The sequence below is a fragment of the Colletotrichum chrysophilum genome (genome assembly GCF_026319265.1).
Source record: "Colletotrichum chrysophilum strain AFK26 chromosome Unknown scaffold_77, whole genome shotgun sequence".
Taxonomy (NCBI): Eukaryota; Fungi; Ascomycota; class Sordariomycetes; order Glomerellales; family Glomerellaceae; genus Colletotrichum; species Colletotrichum chrysophilum.
Genome location: NW_026517364.1, coordinates 147,068 through 170,436, shown reverse-complemented (window position 1 = coordinate 170,436; position 23,369 = coordinate 147,068). Strand labels below are relative to the sequence as shown.

Sequence of the window (23,369 nt, the reverse complement as noted above, 5' to 3'; positions counted from 1 at the left end):
TTCCGAGAACTGTCCGCAATGGCGGTGCTTGAACGCTTGGATAGGTGAATCGGAGATATTTTCGCGACGTGAAATGACTGTGACTCACTTTGGCGTGAGACAAGGGAGGGGGACTAGAAGACGTTGGACAAAGTCAGACTGACTGATAAGGAAGGAGAATAGGTACCTTGGTTCACCGTAAGCGGGTCCGAGACCCCGCACTTCGCTCCGGGTTTGCTGTTCGAGCCCCGGTAAATCCCATAGGGCCGGAGTTGTCGGCTCCGAAAGCTGCTCCACCGACTTACGTGAAGATGGATTTTCTTCCGTTTTTATCAATCGCAATCGTCATCGTGTTGATTCTGAGCCAAAAATACAGCCTTGCTCTGATGTCAAGGAAGATCGTTGCATGAACGCTGAAAAGCCTCATAGGACACTGCGGAAAGGGCGTGCTTCCCGCTCTTTTGGTCTGGGTAGAAGCCTGTTAAGATGGCCGGAGCTATGCTGCTGAAGATTTCGCCGGATGTGAGGGGCGAGTCAAACTGGGCTGATTGCCAAGGCGAACGCAATGCCGCCGGCCATCGTCGAGGTCATGATTCATGACATAAATTTTGCAATTGCTATACGGAAGCTTGAGTAGCCACCGGATTGCTGAGCAAGGGCCCTCAATCACTTGAGATTGAAGTAAACCTCTTTTTGCTGAGTGATACTCATTGCACACGAGGGAAATGAAGTCCAAACCCCTGCGTGAATCAACTACGGGGTTGGCTCGGCTGCTCATGGCGATGTGGTCCGTGTTTCAGCAAAGAGAAGGTTGAACCGACAGGTGTTGTCCAGAACGGCCCCCGAACGGAGCAATTGGTCGCATGCTCATGGCCCATCACCTTGGGTATGCTTGTGGGGATGGTGACTGGGGTTCGGAGTACAGGGATTGCCTGAGTGCTGATTTGACAGTCTAAGGAACCACGTTTGAGAGTCTAAGTTTAGCCTACGACAGCTGTCATCTGAGACTCACAGGAGGGTTCGGATTCCCCTTCTCAAATTCAACCGAAATTGGGTGCTGGTTCGCGGGGAAAAGTGTTCCAAGGAGGTGCAGCCGCTGGCTGAACGAGCGAATTGCGACTAGCGACATCACTGATGAGAGGTCACGGATAACGTTAAGCTTAAATCTCTATTGTGCCTCCACTATCCGCGACTGCAACATAGGTAGTCAGCGAAATGGGAAGACAATAATCTTGAATGACACCGTTGCCGCGCACGACTGCGTACGGATGCGAGTTGGCAAGAAAAACACTCATATCTTCCAAATCTGGTGACAAGCTTCTCCGCATAATGAGCCGCGTCCGGAAATGTCAAGTAGAGACGAGTTGCCATACCGCCAAGCTGTGCCAATGCCGGATCTCGAGTAAAACTGACCTGACCAGCCGCCTCCTGCAGTCAACTCAAGCCCCGAATTTCCCTATTAGGCGCTCGATGAGGCTCCCGAAGCGCTTGTTCTCTCCTCAGTGGTCCTTGGCGCGCTTGGCGCTACGGATGGTGGGGGAAAGGGCCTCATCCTTGTGGTCCCATGTGGGTTTCATGATGCCGTTGCGCTTGGCAGGCTGCTCCCTCCCAGCTGCGCTTACACAAAATTGTCCACGCGGACTTTGACTGTAAAAGCGTTCGTCTGGCCATATAACCAATTTGAGTTCCGCGCTGCATCATATTCTCAGCCACATCTTGTTTCTGCCCATTTTATCCTTACTTTGTACGACTCCTCAGTAATTGAAGAAGCTTTGTGTGCTTTCAGTCAACCAACAGCGTTGGTGTTCCGCATACTGAACTTTCCACTTTCAGGCTTCAGCAAGCACATCTAATATTCCAACATGAAGTTATCACGGGCATTTCTCTTCTCGACCCAACTTCTCGTCGCCACATCATTGCCAATCTCAACGACATCAACGACCGGTATTCTATCCCGAGGCGAAGAAGCTACAACAGAAGGGAGCCTCCTCAGAAGGATACCTGCAGCCGGCTCAGCAGAAAGTCCTAAAAGGGCTGCCGAGAACGGAACTGCAGCGGGTGGGGAAGCTGGAGCAGGAGGCGAGGGCGAGAAAAAGGAAAACGAGAAGGAAATTGAAGGAGCGTTCAATGTCCCAGTTCGATTGGGCGGCGCAGGCGTAAAGCAAGACGTTCTCTTCCCACCGGGGGTGAGTGGTGCCTTAACATGAGCAAAAGGACACACAAGCTAACGTTCAGATTAGAAAAACGGTCGTTTCGAAGTCGAGTTCCAAAATGCCATCGGACGCACCCTCACAGTCACTGAGAACAGAGCGCCCGCACCACCTCCGGCAGGTTTCACGGCCGTCGAAGCAGTATCATTTAAAGTGAATCTTGCAGAGGGCGCACAGGGCATGACATTGTCCAAGATTGACTATATTCTGAATCCTGGGAGTAAGTTCTGAAAAGTCTCTTGGCATTGCAAGCGAAGCTAACGCAGCCTTAGACAAGCTGGACATCAGCAAGGGTCAGATCGGTCGCCTTTTTCCTGAAGCGAACGCATTTATCATCAACCCAGCGCTCGGAGAGCTCGAATTCGAGGCCGAAGAGAATGAGTTGACACTTAAGGTGGCGAATATGAATGGGGAGTTCGCAGTGTTCCTTCCTCAAGCAAATGGCGGCGCCGCTGGACGTGCATAGATACCTTGGCTTTGGAGCGCTTGTGGAGTGAGGATAAGACGGTAGAGGAAGTCATAATTATCATTCTTGGTCCATGGAAGGCAATATCTGTAATGACAGCAGGACTGCCAAATTACTTATGAAGAACGACTCAGACTCGGTTGACAAGCGAGCGTGTTCGACTTGTGCTGATAACTCATTTCGAAAGTTAAATTTCATTACTGATTGTCGTTTGCTGGAAATGCATGTCTGGCTTGTAATCATTGTGAGGGGCATGCTTAGCTATGCGAGGAAACAGACGAGGAAACACCTGGCGTGTGAAATTCGGAGACTATGTAAACCCTATGCTCCGCGTCACTCAACGTCGGATTACTAGGAGTAGTATTTGTGCTACATACTCATACTTAAATTTACGGGGTGTGGTATTGTGTTTCAGATGCTTGTCAATTCGTGTGAGACGAGTACCAATGCTTTTGCAAGTTGATTTCAATCGCTGTCTAGAGTTGGAGCTAAATTTTGTTTCGATTGGTACGTGAAGCCGAGGATCTTGGCCTGCAAGCCCTAAATTACCATCCAAGAGGACCACCACCTAGGGCAGTATCGCGTTCGTGTCCCGTAGCGAAATTGCATTGGAGTCAAGTATTCAAAATATGTGTAGTATATTAATAGAAGATATCATGTCAAGGGTATATATCAACACGATCAGAAGAAAAGAAAGGCTTTCAGCATTCACTAGCACAACCCAACAACTTAGTCGCAGTTGCGGTTGGCGCCGTCGCTGAGCTGACCACGAACAGCACCCGGGACAGCCAGGCTCGAGTGAACATCAGTGAAGAACTTGGACGGGTCCTCCTCGATCTGGCGGACCTCAAATCCTTCACCGTTGTCGGTTTGGGTGCCGGTGGCGTTGACACCAGTGCGGAAGGGCCCGGACAAGCATCCGATGCTGCGGCGGACGTTCTCAGTGCCCTCGACAGGCTGGGGGTTGGGGAATGCGATGCTGAAAAATCCTAGTTAGTCAAGAACTCCTACGGCCTCAGGTCCTGGCATCAGGCTTACCGAGGGGGACCGGCACGGCCCTTTTGTCCCTCGTGGATGTGGGTGGCTGTCAAGGCAGGCGACTGGTACTCGCCCTGGAAGTTCACCAGGGTGATGTTGTAGCAGATGACATCCTCCTGGGAGTTAATGCCGTAGTTGAAGTAGCCGATAGCACCGGCCAGACCGCCAGTGGCGGTGTTGTTGTTGTCGACGACCTGGTCAGGGGTGGCGACGACGTGGTAGGTCGAGGTGAAGTGGAAGGGACCGGAGGAGCCCCAGCCCTGCTTGTTTCCGGAACCCTTCTTATGCCAGCCGATGATGTGGGTGACATCCTCAATGATCTTGATAGGGGTGGCGGCAACGGCGGCAGCCAGGACCACGGGGACAAGAGCGAACTTCATTTTGTTGGTATTTGTAAGAAAGGGGGTCTTAGAGAGTGACAAGGTGAGGATTGAATATTTGGTGAGAAATACAGATAGATGATGACTGATAGGATTAAGTTACAATAAGGTATTAGAGTGTGATGCTGTGTGATTCCAATTGAAACCTGATTCAACGATGGAGACATTGCACTCTATATACTCGGTTTCGACGTTGGTGAAGTCCGCAACAACCGACTCTCGGAATCCCACACCTCCGCCAAAATCCAAGATCTTCACAAGCTAGACATGCCGCCTCTGGTGATGTGTTGGTTGAGCCAAGGGGCTATGGAACGGGTCGACATCACCCAGGACTGAACTCCGGTGCTGTGGCCTTGAGAAACCGTCGTGATGAATGGGCCAAGAGGCTTGCGAAGTTCCTACCCTGCTTGCAAATCTGACCGGCAATGGTTCGGGGCCCCTTGGCAACATTTCTGGTCCCCCGATCCGGGGACGCGCGCGTCGCCGTGCTGGGGTTACGGTCATGACACCGCCGATCAGTTGGGGTTCGGCAGCGGAAGCGACTTTTACCGAGAAGAATTGGGAGTTGTTGTGTCTTGTCTAGGTTTGTCCGGTAGCGCCAAATATTGGACAAGCTCCTTGGCGATTGCTTGGCCCTCAATCCAACGGTGATGTGCCGAAGCCTGATTAACAATATTGGCGCCCTGAGTATGGTCAATTGGATGCAGAAAAACGAACAAACGTTAGGCTAGGTAGACGATCATGTCTGCTTTTCTCCGGACTATGATGCTGCAAGCTGCAAATACTTTCGCTGGCGTACTGGGCAAATAACGGAGGCCTTCGCATCCGAAGTAGTTCCTTGGAGAGCCAAGAACCAGCTACGAACTAGCTTATCTCCCTACCAAGAGAAAATTAGACAGACTGCTGCTGGGCATTCGTGAATGACATGTTGGCGCAGTCTTTTGGAAGAGATTTCGTCTTGGCGATGAGGCAGAGCAATTAGGTGAGACCTGTCTAGCATTGCTCGGAGACGGACGTTGTTGTTAAGAATGGCCCCCAATCTCTCATAGCTCAAATATGTTTGGAATCAAAACAAGTAGCCAATGGAACTGCATAGCGCTGAATATTCCGTAAAGGCAGATGAGTCTTAAAAGGCATTTCATCGCCCAATGCAAGAACACTCGCCACCGGAGAAGGCAATTTACATCAAGTGGCACTGTGCACGGGCGAGACCTGTAAGTTAGATCTACACATCTCATTCATAAGGTAACCAAGTAGACAAATGCTGAGCGTATTTCTCCTGAAATGTTTATTGTTCGAAGGGTATCTACTAATTGTCGGCGTAGCAGTCTTGCTCTACCACTCAATACATCATGAAAAGTTCCATCTGTCCGTTGAAATTGGCCCAGTTTCTTCCACCGCGGATTACTAGTAGTCGGCCTCACGGAAAGCATTTTGTGACTGGTGATCAACGAACCCTTCCTATTCCACATAGCATGCCCAAATCATTTCTTCTGCATTCACTGGGCGTTATTCTTTACTGGCCCTTTTCTTCTCATTCCCTGCGAAGCCAACCTCGACCCCAGCCATGTTGTACAGTGTCGTTTTGTGTCTGTGGCACCAAAGGGGCGTTTCCAGAGCTATTGCTGGATCCTTGAGATATCTCTTCACCCGTTGTTATTCCCAGTCCCTGTCCCTGGATTGTGCTCGAATCTGGAGAGAGAGGCGATACAGCCGTGTCTAGGGTATTTCGGTTGGAGCCGTCGGGCATCGGAGAGACGTATGCTGGCGGGGGCGAATTGTTCGCCGTCGGATCGTAGTTATCAGCCGGTAGCTCACTTAGTTGAGTAGGTGGCTCCGGATCCAGTTCGGCGATGTGCCGGGGCGGGTCGGACGGCCTAGCAGCCACGGCAGCCGCCGGATCAAGCTCGGAGATCGGCCGGGAGTCGCCGCTCAGCTCCGACTTGAAAGCATACACTGAGTTTTCCGGAGGTGCCAATTTCGTCCGGGCTGCCGCCGCCGCCATAGCAGCACCGGCACCGGCCCCAGCTGCGCCAGCCATGCCCATCGCTGCGGCCGAGTGCATCTGCGGTTCGACGTCCCCCTTCATCGAATGTTCCCCAGCTCCATCTAACCTGCTTGATCGGTATCTCTGGAAGAACTTCCAGCAGATGAACAGTATGAGTACGAGAGCTAGGACGATGCCAATGGCAACACCAGCCTTCGCGCCAGGATCTAGACCTCCCCCATCATCCGGCGTTGATGTTGATGTCGCACTCGTTGTTGATGTGTTTGTAGCTCCTGTTGAGGTCCTGCTAGCCGTCGACGATCCTGCTGTGGTGGTTGCCGCCGTCGCCGTTGCCGATGCGGATGTTGTTGACGAGGACTCTGTTGGGTACGGTCCCGTCACATAACAATATCGAATCGAGTCGAATACCGATACGTATTGCGTGCAGCTACTCTCAAGCTTGGTGATGTCGTCCAAGTCATTGCTGTACCACGAAGCCATCTTACTCCTGAATGACGCATAGCTGGTTGTGAGCTCGGCCCCTGAGAGGGTCGATGTGAAGTCGCAGGCTGTCGCAGGCCATAGCGATGTCGTCGGCGCGTCGTCCAAGATATCCTCCAAGTCCTCCAGACAATCCTGAGCGTTCTGTCGTCGAATCTGTTGATACCGGAGGTCAGGCCGGGCGGCGGTGGTGGTGATGAGGCCGGCCAAAAGGCCGAGAGCGGAAGCGGTGTCGGAACGCATCGAGATGGGCAGCGGACGTCCGAATTGGGTTTTCCTCTTACTGGGATCAAAATCTCACGCGCCGGAACGGACTGGAGAAGAGCAGGATCGCTCACATTTGTGGTCGAGGAAACGGAGAAGATCACGCGGGGAAGACAAGAGCCGCCGCGGAGGAGACCACGCGGCCCTGCCGATCTATTCAACCAAATACCTACGTCAACAACAATTCCCGTCCTGTCCCGTGTCAATCAATTCAGTCCCAACTCGTCTGCAAAATTCTGCGCCATCACAACTCCACCTTATCGCTCGAAATCCACCAGTTGATGGGTCTATCATTGCTGGGCAGGGCTAATTATATAGAGCTGCATCTGCCAAGCCAGGGCGGATCAGGGAACGAGCCAACAGCGATGGTTCGTCCCAACGGCCAAGCAACCCCGGCCCGGGATCTCAGCCACGGTGATTGCGCTGAGCAGGGCTGTGTTGAAATGATCACCACCCGACCTGTGGGGAGATGCGTTTCTTTCCAATTCGCTCAATCCGCAGAAGTCTGCTCAACTTGAAACAAGCCGCCAATCCGCGTTCGGTCTATCGGCTGTTGGGGATTGGCTCAGTGCTGTGTGATGGGGGGGGGGGGGGGGAACACCGGCTTACACGCACGCGCAAGCTTTTAGACTTATCTGCTGCCGGCCGGGTTGATAGCTCTTCGACACGGGCGGGGTTCGCTGGTGTTACGAAGCTCAACTCTGCCGTGGAAGCCCGGCCGACGAACGGCAGATTGGGAGAAGAAGGTTGGGCCGGAGACAGTTGCGCGGATTCACACCATCATGACGTTACGAGGGGTGGAGTGGTGTGACTGGGGCTGGGCAAAAAGGAAGAAATGAGACCGTGGTCTTGGCATCCAAGAAGGTTCACGACGAGATGAATTATCGGGGTCGCCGCGACTCATGACCGGCAGTGATCTTCTCGCTCTTTCGGGGTCAGCCTCAGCTCCGGGCTCGAGGGAGCGGCCGAGGTGGACACCGCCCAGGGGAAGGACGATTCCGCCTGTTTCCGCTAAGGTAGTGGAGAAGTTTTAGCATCTGGAGGAGAAATTAAGCTCAAATTGACCGCACGTCAATACCGACAGTCTGTTTTGAAACATCCTTCTGTGTTCAACTTGAGATAGGAGATCTAGATGGTATCTGATGCTAGCGGAGATATAGAGAGAACACAAGGAAAAAACCGTTGATCATCACGACAGGCGAGACATCGCGACCGACTGCAACTTCTCCTCCACCCTTGTCGTCGCCTGCTCCATTTGCGCCACCGTCATTGCCACACTTTGTTTGCCTCAGCCCCAGGCACATCCAATCATCCTCTCTAATCATTGATGCGATGCTGCCAGACTTCCTGCTCAGCTCTCGCGCTGTACGTGCTTGCGCCCAAAATATCACGCATTTGCTCGACACCAGTGAACATGACCTGACGAGACACAAACCAGCGGATCCCCTCGTGGCAAGGCGGGCTCGTCAGGCTGCCTTGATAGGTCCAGAACTCGTTGAAGAGGAGGACGCTTTCCAGAGCGGGCATGTGGTCGATTGCAATCTCCTGCTGCATGCCCACGTCGTTGAAACCAATCATTTTGGGAAACTGGTTGAAGAAGGTGCTGTTGGCGTTGCCCGGATCAAGGCGGATAGCCAGCACAGCCTTCTCATGGCCCTCCTCGTCCACGTGTACGAGGTGCAACTCAGCCTTGGACCGCATGCCGTTGACGGTGTGGTCTGCTGGTGAGTGGATGTGCCAGCCTTTCAGGTAGAGCGTCATGTCATCGTAAGTAAAGGATGGGTTGTTCGTGTAGACACCTTCAGGGTGCGTGACGGTGAACGCCGGCCCGTAGTTCCAGTTGTAGAAATTGCCAGCGGTCTTGTTTGGGTAGTTGAACTTTAGGACGTGGCTTAGAGCAAGGCCGTGGCTGAATGACAGCGCGATTGGTGACTGTTGAGTGCCTGTCTGGCAAAGACTGTAGTCTGAGGCTGGTTAGAGTGAGGCTCAGAAATGAGATCAGTCTTGCTCGCTTACTCGGGTTGATGCGACCCCAATTAAATGAAGCCTCATAGGCCCAGTCTGCCGGTTTGGGAGGGACAGGAGCAGTTTGTCGTTTTATCCCCATGGCATGGTAATTCTCATGGCCCGCGCAGGCCAAGGCTTCAGATGCCAGCAGCAAGGCACCGACGAAAGACGATATGATTAACATGGTCGCAAGCTGTGTAGAGAATGTTCGCCTCTCAATCGCGACAGCGCAACAAATGGTAGATGAGGTTGGATTGGTGAATAATTCCACTTCTTGAGGGTTCGCAGCAGGCTTATAAACTTCTTCCATGCGCTTCCGGGGTCCATGGATAGCTGCATCTCACGAAAGTTCATTTCTCCGAGGTGGGTGGCTTGCAGCCTCCTGAACGGTCAGCGAGATCCCGACGCATATTTGGGAAGACGCTGGAGTCGGCCGGCCAAGACCTGCTAGCGAAGTAAGGAAGGAAAGAGAGCATAGCCATCGTCAGATTCTGAACCCTTGACGCCGCGTTTCTCTTCCCATGATGCTTGGCGCAGGAATTAGGGTGCTGGACCGGCGGACTGGGACAGCATTCTGCGCTGGAACACCGGATGGCAGTACAGCAGACGCTGAGCAATATTCTGGCAGGAAACTTTGTGTTGGAATTTTGCCGCCACTCGAGGTGAACCCCTCATTATCACCTGAATTATAAAGCTAAATCTTGCCGTTGGAAGCGGAAGTGAACTTTCTTTCGCGAAATAATGAGCCACAGAGTCGGTGCAAAGACGAGATGGCCAGGCATGGATTGACAAGATACGATGCGGACTAGCCAATAGAATGCCTTGCGCTAGCGTCCCTTCGCCGACCGCCGGACGCCTGTTCTGCTGTGTTCTGTCTTGGCGGTCGAAATGGCGAGCAGCGTTGTGTGGCTTGGCTGACGCCTCGTCGAACGGCCTTGAGTTTCTCCAAGACTTTTGCGAGGGGAAGTACATCCCATTGGCCCTATTGGTAGAACGAATATCGGCCGGGTACTCCCAGATTGTGCTCAGACGGCCTTCTAGTCTGTGTGTCATTTCCTAGCCACGGACGTTTGAGAGGCTTGCTTGTATGCAGGAACCCCGCGATGATCTGAGCACGTGGCTGAGGTCTCAGTGCCTCATCCTGGAGGAGCCACCGGTTCGTTGAGGTCTGGACTCTGCCGAGCCGCAGACCGCCTTGCGGTCAGCACGAGTCCGTACGACGGACAAGCCCTTGCTTGGTATCTGATTGTGTGTTCATTCGTGGAGTTGAGCGAGTCCAAGAGCCTCCTGCGTTAAGATGGGGGCGGGATGCAAGACACGAGTAATCTGAGACTGAGACAATAAGGCAAACCCGCTTCGGAGGAGGCCGGATGTGCGAAATCTCTTTCCCTTTGAGCGTGTAACCGAGGATAATTCGTCGTTGGGACAGTTCGATGTGCCATGCTGCCTGTCCTTCGTTTCTTGTCCAGGTGGCCCATATCTAGTTCTTGGGCTTTTCATCTCGTGAAACCCTACCATCGGAACAAACGACAGCGAGATGAATAATTCTAGAGAAACGCTTCAAGAAAATTCTCGGTTTGCTTTGCTTTTATTACATCCATAATAGATTCATTGGACTTTCTCATGCATTATGTCGTAACCGTAACAAGGTGGCGGACAGTCGGCAACCTAGCTTACAAGATCATTGAGCTAGGCGTTCAGACCATGTCTGGCAATTCAATGATTTTGTTTATGAAGCGAAAGGCAAACCTGCTGAACTAAGTAGGCTTCAAACTTATTGAGGATTGTCTCATACTACTGGTGTCCATGAACTAAGTCAGTTGCTTGAGAATTAGTTCTTGATACGGGCCTAGTTGGCCGAAGTCATCATGTTCATCGCCGAGTGGAGCTCTCACTGCGTCCTTACAGCGAGTGAGGCAGGCATCAATATTATGGGACTTTTGTTCCAGTCATTGGCTGTAACTCAAATCAAGCACCACCGCGAGAATTTACCCCGCTCATTTTTAATGCTTACTCTGTCTCACACCACGAAGTCTCTTGAAATCATAACACCTCCCAGTCAAGGAGCTGTTACCAGCTATCCGACGATGGAATCCCAAGTAGCACAGCCACTTTGTCGGAGATGCGATAGTCTCGATCTGGACAAAATATTTGCAGGAAACTACGAGACTCCACAGATTGTCACAAAACTGGGCGCCGTGCCGCATGACATGCTATCAAGCGAATGCCCGTTGTGTCGTTTGTTAGCTGAGGCAGTTCACAGACCTTTCTCAGACGAATCCCTCACATCATACCACGATACTTGCGACCTCTTGTGCAACCATGACAATGCCGACCCCTTCGTCCACGGGTACTTTTTATTTGCAGACCGAGTGAACAGTAGCAGGTGGGAGGGCATCGGCCACTCAGACTACGCGCGCTATCTCGGCTTCATCTTGGATGGCGCAATGCACAATGAGGAGCTGTTTCTCAAATCCGATATCAGCAATGCCAACGTTGCCGCCGCCGCAGCCAACGACCGCTGCCCCCCGACGACGGCCGACATGGATATACCCGATGTAGGCTTCATTGCTCTGAAGGTTGGGAGATTGAAAGATGAAAAGAGTGGCGTTGCAAGTTATCTGGGAAGTATTTACCCACTGTCAAGCTCTGACCCAAAGACGGGGGCAGGCCGGCTCGTGCCACCCACTATCGACTGGACGTTGCTGCGATCCTTCGTCCGAACCTGTGAAGACTCTCACTAGGCTTGCCGGTCAGCTAAAGAGGAACTCAGCATCGCCGGGTTTTGTTTGATCAATTGCAACACTAGGAGTCTTGAGCCTGCGACACCTGAGGCGTCATACGTAGCGCTGAGCTATGTCTGGGGCCAGCCGGATAAATCGAACGACTTCCAGGCATCATTGGAGCCTTCAGACGGCCTCCTCAGCATGCCATTGGTAATCGAAGATGCGATGGCCGCAGTGAGGGAAATGGGTCTCGTGTATCTCTGGGTTGATAGGTAAGCCAGAGGCTCAATTTTGGTGGGATACAAGATTGGATGCTGACAACTTACCTACCTTAGATATTGCATCAAGCAAGATGACTGCGAAATCCTCAGCGATCATTTATCCAAGATGCATGTCATCTACCGGCAGGCTATTTTTACCATAATCGCGGCCGCGGGGAGTGATTCAGCGTTTGGGCTGCCGGGTGTCTCGACCAGAAGACGGCAAACACAGGCCCACGCCAACGTCGGAGGACGTCTGCTGGCCTCAGCTCTTGACCCCTTCGCACACTCTTCAAAAAGTATCAAGTGGAACACTAGAGCGTGGACGTAAGTTTTGCACTCCATACTTCTGTACCGCGGAAATGCTGCTAAAATTGAATCTAACTCTATCAAAGATACCAAGAGGGTGTGTTCTCAGTCAGACAGCTCATCTTCGACACCCACCAGGTCACATTCGTATGTGCAGAGAGCCAGAAGTGCGAAAGTCTTACCCATCCGTCGGAAGCCAACACATCTTCACAGCGTCTTTTTGGTGTTCGCAATCGTTCTGCGTGGGAGCACATCTCACACTACTCAAAACGAAATCTCACGTTCGAAAGTGACGCACTCAACGCCATCACCGCCACTCTCAATGACTATAAGGATCAGTCCAAGGACGCCGCTTTCCATGCATGGGGAATGCCATTTGCGGCCAATTTGAATGTGTTAGATGGCTCGTCTCCTGGCCCCCTGAGTCACGTCACTTTCGCTTCCGAAGATGCCGTCTTTAGATTCAGCTTAGCATGGCATTCGGCAAGTCCCGATCTTCGAAGACGGCATGGGTTTCCTACATGGTCTTGGTCTTCCTGCAGAGCCAATGTTGGGTTCCTGGATGTGCCTGACCGTAATTCGAACAATGTGTTGATGCCAGACCCGGAAATCGACGTTCGGCTCGAATACTGTAACGGTCAGATTGTATCTTTGTCAGAGTACATGTCGCAGAATTCCTCCGCTCAACTCTCTCGTTACCTACACCTGGAAGCATGGTCAGTTCGCAGCGGCTTAACCTTCCATCCTGGCGAAGGGAGGGTTACGATAGACGTTGGCGATTGCAAATACCACCTGACGGGAAAGATCGGCCTAGAGACTCTGCCGGATGACAAAGATCAAAAATCGATTCATGATCTCATGATGGCCAAGGATAGGTGGGAGGCCATCGTTGTGTTTTACTCGCCTGAAGACTACGAGTGCGCGGTCCAGCCGTTCATCATCACGCTCGGGAGGGTTGATGACCCCGAGAAGCCAAATGAAGAGGTCTATGAACGAATCGGCCACATCAAAGGGCTTCGGTTAGAAAAGATGCCCAAGAGGGGGGCAGAAAGTTACCAAGTCCCTGAGGAAGATGTCTTGGACAAAGAAGGAGTACAGAATCCCGACACAACGACCGGCGGCCAGGAAGTTGAGGCACAGGTGCCACAAAACGAATACACTGATGATTTGTATGACGGAAATGAAACGGCAGACACCGCGAGCTACTCAGAAGCTGATTCGGATGATTATGGGGATTACACCGTTAACATGGTTTTCCATCGAGAACGTGTTAAGAGCTTGTTTCCTCGGATTCCAAGGGTTAGGAAAAGGCTCGTAATAAGATGATATCATCTCTTCTGAATAAGAGATCTCATGAGGAATCTGGGGCAACCTTAAATGTCCCCCTGAATTGTCAGCCTGATAGAGATAGTGGGGGTCATTGCTTCCAACAACAAACCCAGAGTATGATTTACTTGAGAATGTGTTGCATGTTGTATCAACATTGTCAGAGAATGAAGACATTTGTGAGAGCACCAAACGCAAGACAACTTGACGCAGTGCCGTAAACTCCCGAGACAGTAGTAAGTCTACTTAAGGCCTATCAGAACCCAGACGAGTTGGATGCCTTTGGTGGAGTTACGTCAGTTTCTCAAAGAAGCACGCGTGTGTGTGGAACACGGCACACGGCAAGACATGCATGCCACGCGCGTAGCCAAGTGCATTCTTCCGACGCCCCCTTTCCTTGGCCCAGACATGGCCGATGAAGTTAGGCGTCAATGATGATTGGGACCAAAGGCAAAAGGGGAGTGGGCAGGCTTCTGACCGGTCCTTCCAGACTTGGTCTAGACTTTTACCCCTGGGGCCCCGGAGAATCATGACACTTGACAGCCACACACGCACCAACCAACCAATGAAGGGAGACAGTGCCCCGACTTTGGATGCATCTGAACTGAAGAATGCTCAAGGTGCCCAACGTGATTTTGACCAGACACATGCGTCCACATGATCGGTTGAACACACTTGTTTGTTTTCTGATTATTCTCTACTGAGATCGTGGACTTGCACGTCGCCCTCTGGCCCCATCTTGGGTATCCCCTGTCCCATTTACTTTTAGGTGCCCTTGCCCTGGCGGCGGGCGGCAGAGGGGCGTCATAAGAGTGTAGGAGCGTGCTCCGACGGCCTCCTATTGGTCGGAGCCAGCGCCGCAGCCAATAGGAGCATCGCTCCGACGGACCCACCCGTAGCGGTTTCCAGCGTCCCAGGGGCAGTCCCACTGATCAGTGATCGAGATTCAGCGCTGTTACTGCCCGTGTAGTGTAAACTCGAACGACCACCGGGCTCGGGCTCACTTTACGAACCTTGGAAGCCAATTTTCCCCCTTCGTTCGATTCACGTCCCCGTCACTTCTCACCCATCATCACGCTCGTTCTGATTCATGCGGAAGAAATAGCGAGGCTTTGCGCGACGAAAGCCCCTCTCGCGGTTGTAATGTCGCTCCCTTCCAAACGTCGCCGTGTGATCCTGCCCGCGCCAGGTGCTACGACCACGCAGGCCGGGATCGTGCCGGCGCCGCAAACAACGGCAACGGTAACGACGACAACACACTCACACTCCGCCCACGGCCCAGACGGCTTCCCGATTGAGCCTCCGAGGAAGGGGTCCGATAGCAGTGAGGCAAGGAGTCCGAGTACCGAGTCATCCGGCGAAGCCAAGCCTCGGTCGGGTACTTCGGGGTCAAAGAGGCAGGTCATTGCCGTCGCCTGCGACAACTGTCGACGTAGGAAAGCAAAGGTGAGAGAGAGCCTCATCCACCACCACCCAAGACTTAAATACTAACACCTCATGCCAGTGTGACGGAAGCAGGCCAAAATGCCAGCACTGCACCAAACGCAACGTCGAGTGCCACTATGAGGCGAACCAGGGCGAGACCGTCAGTCTCGCCCTCAAGCGCAAGGCCAACGTCCTCGAGAACGAGAACGCCCAGTACCGCGACCTCTTCCGCATGGTCTGCAGCAAGACCGAGGACGAGGCCCAGGAGATCTTCCGCCGCATCCGCGTCTCCGGGGACCCGCTCAAGGTTCTCGAGTCCATCCGCCAGGCCGAGATCCTGCTCCCCTCGCCCGCCGCCAACGAGCGCGTGAGCGATTCAAGGTTAGCCAAGCTCAACGACAAGGCCATGGAAAATAGTCTGATCCGCGTCCCCGCGAAACCCTGGACAGCCATCGCAGACGACGGGCTCGTATCTGAGCTCATTACCGACTTCTTCAGCTGGGAGAACGCCAGCGCCTTCCCCGCCGTCGACCGCGACCTGTTTGTCGCCGACATGCGGGCCGGCAACGTCAAGAAGGCAAAGTACTGCTCCCCCATCCTCGTAAACGCCATATGCGCCCTGCGAAGTGTAAGTGTACCCACTGCTCGAGATCCAGTGCGGCGGTAATATTATTATGGCGGGACTGACGATGTGCTTTTTTAAGCCGTTTGTAGAACGAGCCGAGCAGTTTGGCGCCATTACGGGGCAAGACTTGGCAAGGCGGTTCCGAGACGAAGTCATGCAGCTAGTCGAGAAGAGCCAAGGCCGCGCGACGCTGCCGACCATCATCGCGCTTGTGCTCATTGACTGGTCAGCCAGCATTGCCGGCGATGAGCCGACGGCGAAGATGTATCGCTACATGGCTTGGGAGCGGTATAAGCGCTTCAGGCCAGAGCGGAGGTTTTCTCAACTGAAAGAGGACGATCCTCAGGAAGCGAGCGAGCGACTTGCTATATCAAAGGCAGTCTGGGCGATTTTCTTCATGGAAAGGTAGGCCGGCCTTTGTTCCCGGCTCTCTTGTGGGAGATCCCTCTGACAATGACGGGCAGTCGCATTTCATACTTTTACCACCAAGTATCTTATATACCACCTCCACCGATACCCAAACTATTCGACAACAATGGATCGGATGCACTCGAGAACAGAGGCAATCTGGACGTACTGGGACGGCCATATTTAGGATCGACAACACAGATTCCCCTGGTACCCGGCATAGCCACCATCAATAGCAATCTTGCATGTCTCCAGTATGAGATCATGCAATACATAACATCAGGAGACAACATCAAGGGCAGCGCAGAGGATCTAAAACGGAGGAAGAGCCTGTATTGCAAGCTGCAACAATTCAGGGCGGATCTTCCGAAGCGGTTTCGAATGGAGTTCAACTTCACTCCCTCCACTGCCTTCCTCAGGTGAGCCGCCGCTGTGCCTATCTCATAATATTCACGGCTAACCACACACTCAGGATGCACGAAAACGAAATCGCCTACGTCCTCCTCACCTCCCTCCATCCCTCTACCAAATTCGACACCCCATTCACAGACACGGCCACCACCGTCAAATCCCTCACCCTCCAGCACTGCCTCTCCGACACAACCCTCGCCGAGGCCTACCTCCAAAAGTACACCGTCAACTCTTACACCACGCGCCAGCTTTTCGTCACGATGCAGGCCCTCATCCCCTTCCTCAACGACGGCCACGCCGCCACCAACGACCTCTTCACCCGTCTCTGCATGATGGGCGGCCTCACCGCGCGCGTCGTCCGCATGACCGTCCACCTGCTGCAGGCCGCGCAGGCCATGGCGTGGGCGATGAAGCAGGACATCCCCGAGGCCGCGAAGCCGTACCTCGAGCCGTGGGTCAAGCTCGCGATTCAGGAAAGCGAGACGACGAAGCCGCCGAGCTACTCGGTGCCCGACAGGGAGGAGATCAAGGAGCTGCTGGCCGAGAGCGATCGGGCCGTCGCTGGGCCGAACGAGGGCAGCGGCGCCGAGCTCTGGGCCTTGGTGGAGAAGTGGGTTCTGAGTGGTGGCTCAAAGTGAGGTCCTGCAAGCTCGATTGTTTTATTTATGTACAGATGACATGGGCCACTTTGATACAGATGTACGAGCCGTGTTTTTGGTTTTTATGCATTTGAGAGCGAACGAAGCATGTCATCATTCCATTGTCATTTTTAGCCCGGTTTGTTCTAGCCATGTTGATTTAGTCTGCATAGCTCGGCGTCCCTGTGGTAGAGTACAAGTACTATCACCAACTGTTTATCTGCACGAATCGCGATATTGTCCTCCACTTGCATTATCACTCTGTGATCGCGGGAATAATTGATAACATGCACCGTCTGCTGATTGCGTGCCCGTCTCATCACATGACGTCACATGATAAGATGGGGAACCTCGAGCGGCCCCGCGGGCAACAGCATTCACGACGTTATCTCATCCCATTTGGAATGCTAAACTGAGAAAACTCACTTTGTTCAAAGACAACTGATTCGCTGGGACTCAGCAATACTTACCTTTTTGCTTCTTTCCAACTTCTCACAACAATGGTCGAGTCATCAGACTACCTCATCCTCGGCGCAGGCGTCTTCGGCGCCTCTACCGCGCTCCACCTCATCCGCGCCTCGCCCCGCGCGCGCATCACCCTCGTCGACCGCAACGCCGCCGCCGCGCCCATCCGCGTCGCCGCTTCCTGGGACTGGAACAAGGTCGTGCGCGCCGATTACGCCGACATCGAGTACATGCGGCTCGCGCTCGAGGCGAAGCAGCTCTGGGCGGCCGACCCGCTGTGGGCGCCGTTCTACCACGAGAGCGGCGCGAGCTGGGTCTCGCCGTCGGACTTTTCGCAGGTCGTAAGGGAGAATTACAAGGCCCTGGGCGTGGAGTCGGGCTTGGAGGCGCTGAGTGTGGAGCAGGCGAGGAAGGAGTTTGGAGGCGTGTTTGAGGGCGGGGATTTCACGGGCGTGAGGGAGGTGTTTGTGAATCGGAAGAGCGGGTGGGGGGAGGCGAAGGAGGCGCTTGAGGCGACGATTGCGGAGGCGGTGAGGTTGGGGGTGAGGTATGTGACGGCGGAGGTTGCGAGGTTGGAGTTTGATGGCGAGGGGGCGACGACGGGGGTTGTTACCGCGGAGGGGGATAGGATCACGGCGGGCAAGGTGGTGTTGAGCACCGGGGCGTATACGGCGCAGTTGCTGGCTGATAGCGGGAGGGCGGAGGTACTGGCTGGGGAGAGGTTTGTGGCTGCGGCTGTGACGGAGGGGTTTGCGCCTGTGGAGGATGAGAATCTTTACGGGGGCCCGGTTGGGATTTCGATGGTGCCGCCTGATCGGGGTGAGTTTTGGGTAGGATGCTGTGTGAGTGTTTGGCTGACGATGGGGTTCACGATAGGGGCGAGCAACGGAAGCGTTCCTCACTCGGGCGACAAGACGCTCAAGTTCTGGGGGCAGATTATCTTCAGAAACACGCAGCCGCACGAGAACGGGTCGCAGATATCGCGGCCGCCATCTGGGCCTGACTACGCTCAGCTCGATGTTCCCAAGTCTCTGAAAGAGGATGTCGATTTTGCTGGGAAGAGCATCTACGGCAAGCTGAGCGACGATTGGAAGGTGGAGAATTACCGCATTTGCTGGTAGGGCTTCCATATCAAAAGCGTGATGTTGCAGAAGATCAAAATGCTGACATTTGTGTTGGTAACCAGGGAGGCGGTCTCGCCCAGCGAGGACTTCATCATCTCGCCGCACTCCGGGAGCAAGAACCTGTACGTGGCCACGATCGGCTCGTTCCACGGGTGGAAGTTCCTGCCTGTGCTCGGCAAGTACGTGGTGCAGATGCTCCAGGGGACTCTGGAGGATAAGTTGGCCAAGAAGTGGGCGTGGGATAAGACGCTCGTTCCGCCAACTCACAGCGCGTGGCCGAGGAAGGAGCTTGGTGAGCTGAACTAACGGGCATTCTCCAACGAGGTTTGTTGTGATGCCGTATAAATAGGGACGTGTTGTTTTCATATGCGGAACTTGAGAGGCTTTTCGTGGAGGTATGATGAGAGAGACTCATTCCGACGCTGAATACCTTATCATTGAAGGGGCTAAGACCGTTGTAGGTTGCCTTAACAGAGATTATAAGCTGGAAGGATAAGATACTCCGAGACGGCAATTCCGTTCTCGAGGAAGTCTCTTCGCCGGCTTTGACCACGTGATGTGTCGTTGGGCTTGAATGATGACCTCGCGAGGATTCAAGACACGACGCGCCGAGAATGCATTTGGTGCAAAGCTGTTCGGTGCACCAATGAAGTGCAGGGGGATTTCGCACAAAGTCTAGAATTCTGAACAGAATATGTCCATTAAACGAACGTAAACTGCACAAATTGCCCTCTGGAAAGTATTTCTGACCCGCGTTGATATCCCAATTTGGATGACTTGAGCCTAGACAACTCCGATTCGGGAGAAGGACTCGTTGGAGTTCTTGATACCCCGGCACTCAGCCCGCCACCAAAGCCAGCTAGTCGGAGACTAACGGCATAGCGCCCACACTATTACACAGCTGCACGAGTGACCTAGTGCCGGAGAAGTTAGGTACCGAGCGCCACGCCTGTCAAAAAGCATGCGGCCCGCTCTGCCTCAACCGTTCGAAATGGCGGCCAGACCGTCCCCGGGGTCCCGTCTGCCCCGGTGGTACACATGGCAAAGTAAATTTGGGCAGAGTCTGGAATGCGGAGGAAGTGAGATGCCCCTGTCTGCTGAAATACCCATGCCATTCAGCTACGGGATTCAGTCTCAGAAGATGCTTCTTCCCATTACCCTTTTCAGCTATGGGCATGTCTAATTGGGAAGATACAAGGCTTGTGTTGGAAAGCGGTTTAGAGGAACTCGGGCTTGGCGAGACCTCTGCAGCTCAGCAACTCCACTTCATCATGACTATCTTTTCTTTGCATGCTTCTGGAACCGCCGAATGGAGAGTACCACGATGATGGATTTACGCGAGGCATGAGATTCAGCGAAGCGAGGTGATGGGGCTTCCTTAGCTTTCACGATGTTCAGCTGGGAGACCCTATGTCCAAGACGGATAGGCTTGGTGAACCTCTCTTCCTGTCAGCTGAACCATCTCCGTCCACGTCTGGTGATATCGTATTCAAATTGGGTTCTGTTGCTTCGATTCCATGCCCGATCACCGTCTATAAAGTCATCCCACCCCGAGGAGAATCATATTGGTCCTCACTCTCTCGACAGTCAGAACAAAAGGACCTTCCCAAAACACCAGAGACTCTATCCTTCTCTTGTTTCTCACGTCAGAAAGTCTTGACCACCATGAAGTCCACTCTCCTCAACGCTCTGGTCAGCGGCATCATCGCCAACCATGTAGCCGCCTCCCCTATGGACGAGCTTCTCGGCCGTCAGGCAACCTGCGCCCGCGACAACTGCTTCCGCGCACTCCTCGGCTCGAAGCCAGGCCCAGCCTCCGCCTCCGCAGACTGCTCTTCCTTCATGCAAATCACCCAGACGCCGTGCCCCTCCACCGTCACCGAGACCGCGACCATCACCTCCTTCACCACCACCCTGAGCAACCCCTACCCGGGGCTCCGCAAGCTCAGGCGCGAGGCGATTGAGGCCCGGCAGGCCATCACCACCTCTGCTGCCAGCCCGTCTTGCGCGCCCTCGCAGAACAAGCCAAGCAACATGCCATCCTACATCCAGACCGCCTGCCAGTCCACCATCGGCACCCTTGGCCCCACGGCGCGCTACTCCTCCGCCTGCTCCTGCAACGGCATCACCGCCGCAACGACCACCCTTCCCGCCGCAACCACAACCGTGACGACCACCAGCACCGTCTTCGCCGCCTACACGCCCACCAACACGCCCACACCCTTCATCCTGCAGGGCAGTGGCGATAGGAGCCTCTACGTCACTTCCGACAGCGACGGCGCCCTCCGCCTCGTCCGCGACGCCTCGGTCGCCACGCCCTTCTACGTCGACAACGCCGGCCTGCTGCGCAAATACAACAGCCCGTCCAAGCTACTCATGGACTTCTACCTCCCGGACCCCCCGACAGCTAATGACAGGGTGTTCAGCGCCGAGCAGGGCGCCGGAGGGTACCCCATCACGTGCACTTACACCGGCCGCACGAACGGTGCTTACTACGGCAATTGCCAGTCGAGTGGTTCGCCTAGCGGGAACCCCGTCACCTATGGCTTTGGGTACTGCCCGAACCAGGGCGGGTTTGTGTACATGATCCCGAATAACTCTAATGTGCGCTGCGCCGGGGGTTATGCTTTCCTTGGGTTTTGGCTGCAGACGTATGGTGGGAACTGAGCTGGTATTAAGGCGTGGAGGATGCTATTGATAGTTTAGCTTGATATCAGCTTTTACCACACATTTTATTATGTTCGTTGTCTGGCTTTAATCAGTAATATGATTCGAGATTAATCGCAAACTTTGTAATGCTGTAATAAGCTCCTTCGCAGAATGAATACATGCCCCCTATTGCTAAGGTTGAGCCGGCTTCTGGCCATAAACAACATGACTAAATTAAATCAGCAACGTCCTCAAGAATCATCACCAACACAACTTACATATCAAACATTGCATGGAAGGAGTTGCTCTTCAGCTCCTTGCGCACAAGCGCCAGCTGCACCGCAATCTCCGTCTGCGTCTTGCCCAGCATCTCTGAGAACAGCTTCACCGACAGCGCCTCGAGCCCGTTGAGTGTCAGGATCAGGTTCATCATGCCGAGCTCGCTGTACCACTTGTCCTTGGGCCAGGGCCCGAGCGGCGCGCGGATGCGGTCCGCGACGACGTTGGCGAACTGCGCGTCGCGCACCCAGCCCTCGAGCTTCGGCCCGACGCTGGGGTCGCGGCCCGTCGCGGAGCAGGCCTCCATGAAGCCGTTCATCCACTTGGCCGTCGCGGTTTCCGAGGAGTAGGTGTCGTCCTGGGAGTAGAAGGTGGTGTTGACGTCTTGGAACTCGGCCCATCCGCCTGGGGCGAGGTTGCTAATGTTGTTGTTAGTGTTTTGTTCCCGCCGTCAAGAGGTGAATGGGGGTGTGTGTTACTCACTCATAAATGTTCTTCATCAAATTGGGCCAGTCTTTGATCGAGGCGCCCATGTAGCGGCAGAAGATGAAATCGTACTTCTTGTGGCCGACCCAGGACTCCTCAATGTCGTCGATCTCGAACTTGACGTTTGGGGGATGCCATTCGGGCGTGATGGCGCTCAAATCAATGCCAAGAACCTGTCATTGCGTGAGTATCGTGTCTCATCGGTGAGTGACGACGGGGTGTGAATTACCTCGGCATTCTCGAAAATGTCTCCCATCTCGACAGCCCCTGACGAATTGTGCGATGAGCATGTGTACCTTGTCGGACGGATTTCAGTTTGCACTAAGACTTACAGATTCCAGTGCCCGTTCCGATGTCGAGGATACGATGAACCTTTTCCTTCTTGAGCGGGGCGCGGAAGAGGACGCTGCCCATCGCCTTGACCATCATTGCGTGCGCGAGGTCGAGTCTGTCCATCTCGAACTGCGGAACTCCAGGATCAGCGTCAGGCCCGCAGTGTTTCCCTGTGCGGCGAAGGTCATACCTCATCGTTGGGGAACTTGTAAGCTATTTTACGTGAAGGGAGGGTGTCAGCAAACTGTGATTTGTAAGGCCTTCAACTGGCAACTAAGGACACACTAAAGTGCACATACATCCGGGACGATACGCATGATAACGACGACCATACTCGATGGGATAGTCGACGACGCTGGATGTGAGCGAAGCAGTGTAGGATGAGCTGACAGATTTAGCATTTTGAGAAGGCGACCGGAGGTAAGGGAAAAGATTTCGCACATTCTCTCGTCCATTGACGACGTATCATCCGTGGCCTGATATTGTCAGCAATCTCTTGATCCCAAGGCGCCGGTACGACGGGGTCGCAGCGGGGACTGACATATGCCTCGTCGGCGATCTCAACCGCCTCCGCCGGCTCAGGTCGCGGGGCTGGCGGGGCTGCGGCGGGTGCAGGCGCCGGCGCAGGCGCAGGTGCGGCGACCTGTCCCGTCTCAGACTCCTCAGCCATTTTTCACAACAAAAGGATCAAAGGTAACTATCACGACAATTCTTCGAATCGTGTCGTCTGTGGCGGGCGCGGGTTGTCGGAGTTGAATGTCCGTCTCGAAAGATTAGCGGAGGGGTGGGATTTGTAGCAAAACACCACCCCGTTCTTTTTTTTACCCGCTCCTCAGCAAGGATCCTCGCTGAAGACTCTGGTTCTCCAACGACCGGAACCCATGGAGGACCTCGAGTTCTGGATTCGCCATTTCTTCGCTAGCGGCGTCGTATTCTCCGTCCCTGCATATCGTGAACCAATCGTCTCTGCGCGCTTCGTCTCTCCGGCCGAGGGAAGTGGGGTTCAGAGGATCCATCGCGCGTTATCATTCAAGTGTCACCGGTTACTTTCGTGCTCCGCCTTCCCTAGACGG

General features: G+C 53.9%; 9 protein-coding genes across 9 annotated transcripts; 5 read left to right on the top strand and 4 right to left on the bottom strand.

Annotated features, from left to right (window-relative positions):
- Positions 1-2,369: 2,369 nt before the first annotated feature.
- On the top strand, positions 2,370-2,655 carry COL26b_008656 (uncharacterized protein; the record flags this gene model as incomplete). Its single annotated transcript, XM_053181406.1, has 2 exons — positions 2,370-2,409; positions 2,462-2,655. 2 exons carry the CDS (start codon positions 2,370-2,372, stop codon positions 2,653-2,655), a joined length of 234 nt encoding a protein of 77 aa, XP_053034682.1.
- Positions 2,656-3,384: 729 nt separating this feature from the next.
- Positions 3,385-4,073, bottom strand: COL26b_008655 (uncharacterized protein; the record flags this gene model as incomplete). The annotated part of the gene is made up of 2 exons (XM_053181405.1): positions 3,385-3,634; positions 3,694-4,073. The coding sequence occupies 2 exons, from the start codon at positions 4,071-4,073 to the stop codon at positions 3,385-3,387; spliced, it is 630 nt and encodes a 209-aa protein (XP_053034681.1).
- A 2,294-nt stretch (positions 4,074-6,367) lies between these two features.
- On the bottom strand, positions 6,368-6,804 carry COL26b_008654 (uncharacterized protein; the record flags this gene model as incomplete). Its single annotated transcript, XM_053181404.1, has 2 exons — positions 6,368-6,438; positions 6,567-6,804. 2 exons carry the CDS (start codon positions 6,802-6,804, stop codon positions 6,368-6,370), a joined length of 309 nt encoding a protein of 102 aa, XP_053034680.1.
- A 1,338-nt stretch (positions 6,805-8,142) lies between these two features.
- Positions 8,143-8,932, bottom strand: COL26b_008653 (uncharacterized protein; the record flags this gene model as incomplete). The annotated part of the gene is made up of 2 exons (XM_053181403.1): positions 8,143-8,789; positions 8,842-8,932. The coding sequence occupies 2 exons, from the start codon at positions 8,930-8,932 to the stop codon at positions 8,143-8,145; spliced, it is 738 nt and encodes a 245-aa protein (XP_053034679.1).
- A 5,664-nt stretch (positions 8,933-14,596) lies between these two features.
- COL26b_008652 (uncharacterized protein) lies at positions 14,597-15,912 on the top strand (the record flags this gene model as incomplete). Its single annotated transcript, XM_053181402.1, has 3 exons — positions 14,597-14,899; positions 14,958-15,506; positions 15,583-15,912. 3 exons carry the CDS (start codon positions 14,597-14,599, stop codon positions 15,910-15,912), a joined length of 1,182 nt encoding a protein of 393 aa, XP_053034678.1.
- Positions 15,913-16,175: 263 nt separating this feature from the next.
- On the top strand, positions 16,176-16,960 carry COL26b_008651 (uncharacterized protein; the record flags this gene model as incomplete). The annotated part of the gene is made up of 2 exons (XM_053181401.1): positions 16,176-16,330; positions 16,384-16,960. 2 exons carry the CDS (start codon positions 16,176-16,178, stop codon positions 16,958-16,960), a joined length of 732 nt encoding a protein of 243 aa, XP_053034677.1.
- A 500-nt stretch (positions 16,961-17,460) lies between these two features.
- COL26b_008650 (uncharacterized protein) lies at positions 17,461-18,855 on the top strand (the record flags this gene model as incomplete). Its single annotated transcript, XM_053181400.1, has 3 exons — positions 17,461-18,244; positions 18,302-18,542; positions 18,612-18,855. 3 exons carry the CDS (start codon positions 17,461-17,463, stop codon positions 18,853-18,855), a joined length of 1,269 nt encoding a protein of 422 aa, XP_053034676.1.
- A 1,359-nt stretch (positions 18,856-20,214) lies between these two features.
- COL26b_008649 (uncharacterized protein) lies at positions 20,215-21,216 on the top strand (the record flags this gene model as incomplete). The annotated part of the gene is made up of 1 exon (XM_053181399.1): positions 20,215-21,216. The coding sequence occupies one exon, from the start codon at positions 20,215-20,217 to the stop codon at positions 21,214-21,216; it is 1,002 nt and encodes a 333-aa protein (XP_053034675.1).
- A 256-nt stretch (positions 21,217-21,472) lies between these two features.
- COL26b_008648 (uncharacterized protein) lies at positions 21,473-22,966 on the bottom strand (the record flags this gene model as incomplete). The annotated part of the gene is made up of 5 exons (XM_053181398.1): positions 21,473-21,896; positions 21,961-22,136; positions 22,193-22,230; positions 22,296-22,425; positions 22,838-22,966. 5 exons carry the CDS (start codon positions 22,964-22,966, stop codon positions 21,473-21,475), a joined length of 897 nt encoding a protein of 298 aa, XP_053034674.1.
- Between the last annotated feature and the right edge of the window lie 403 nt (positions 22,967-23,369).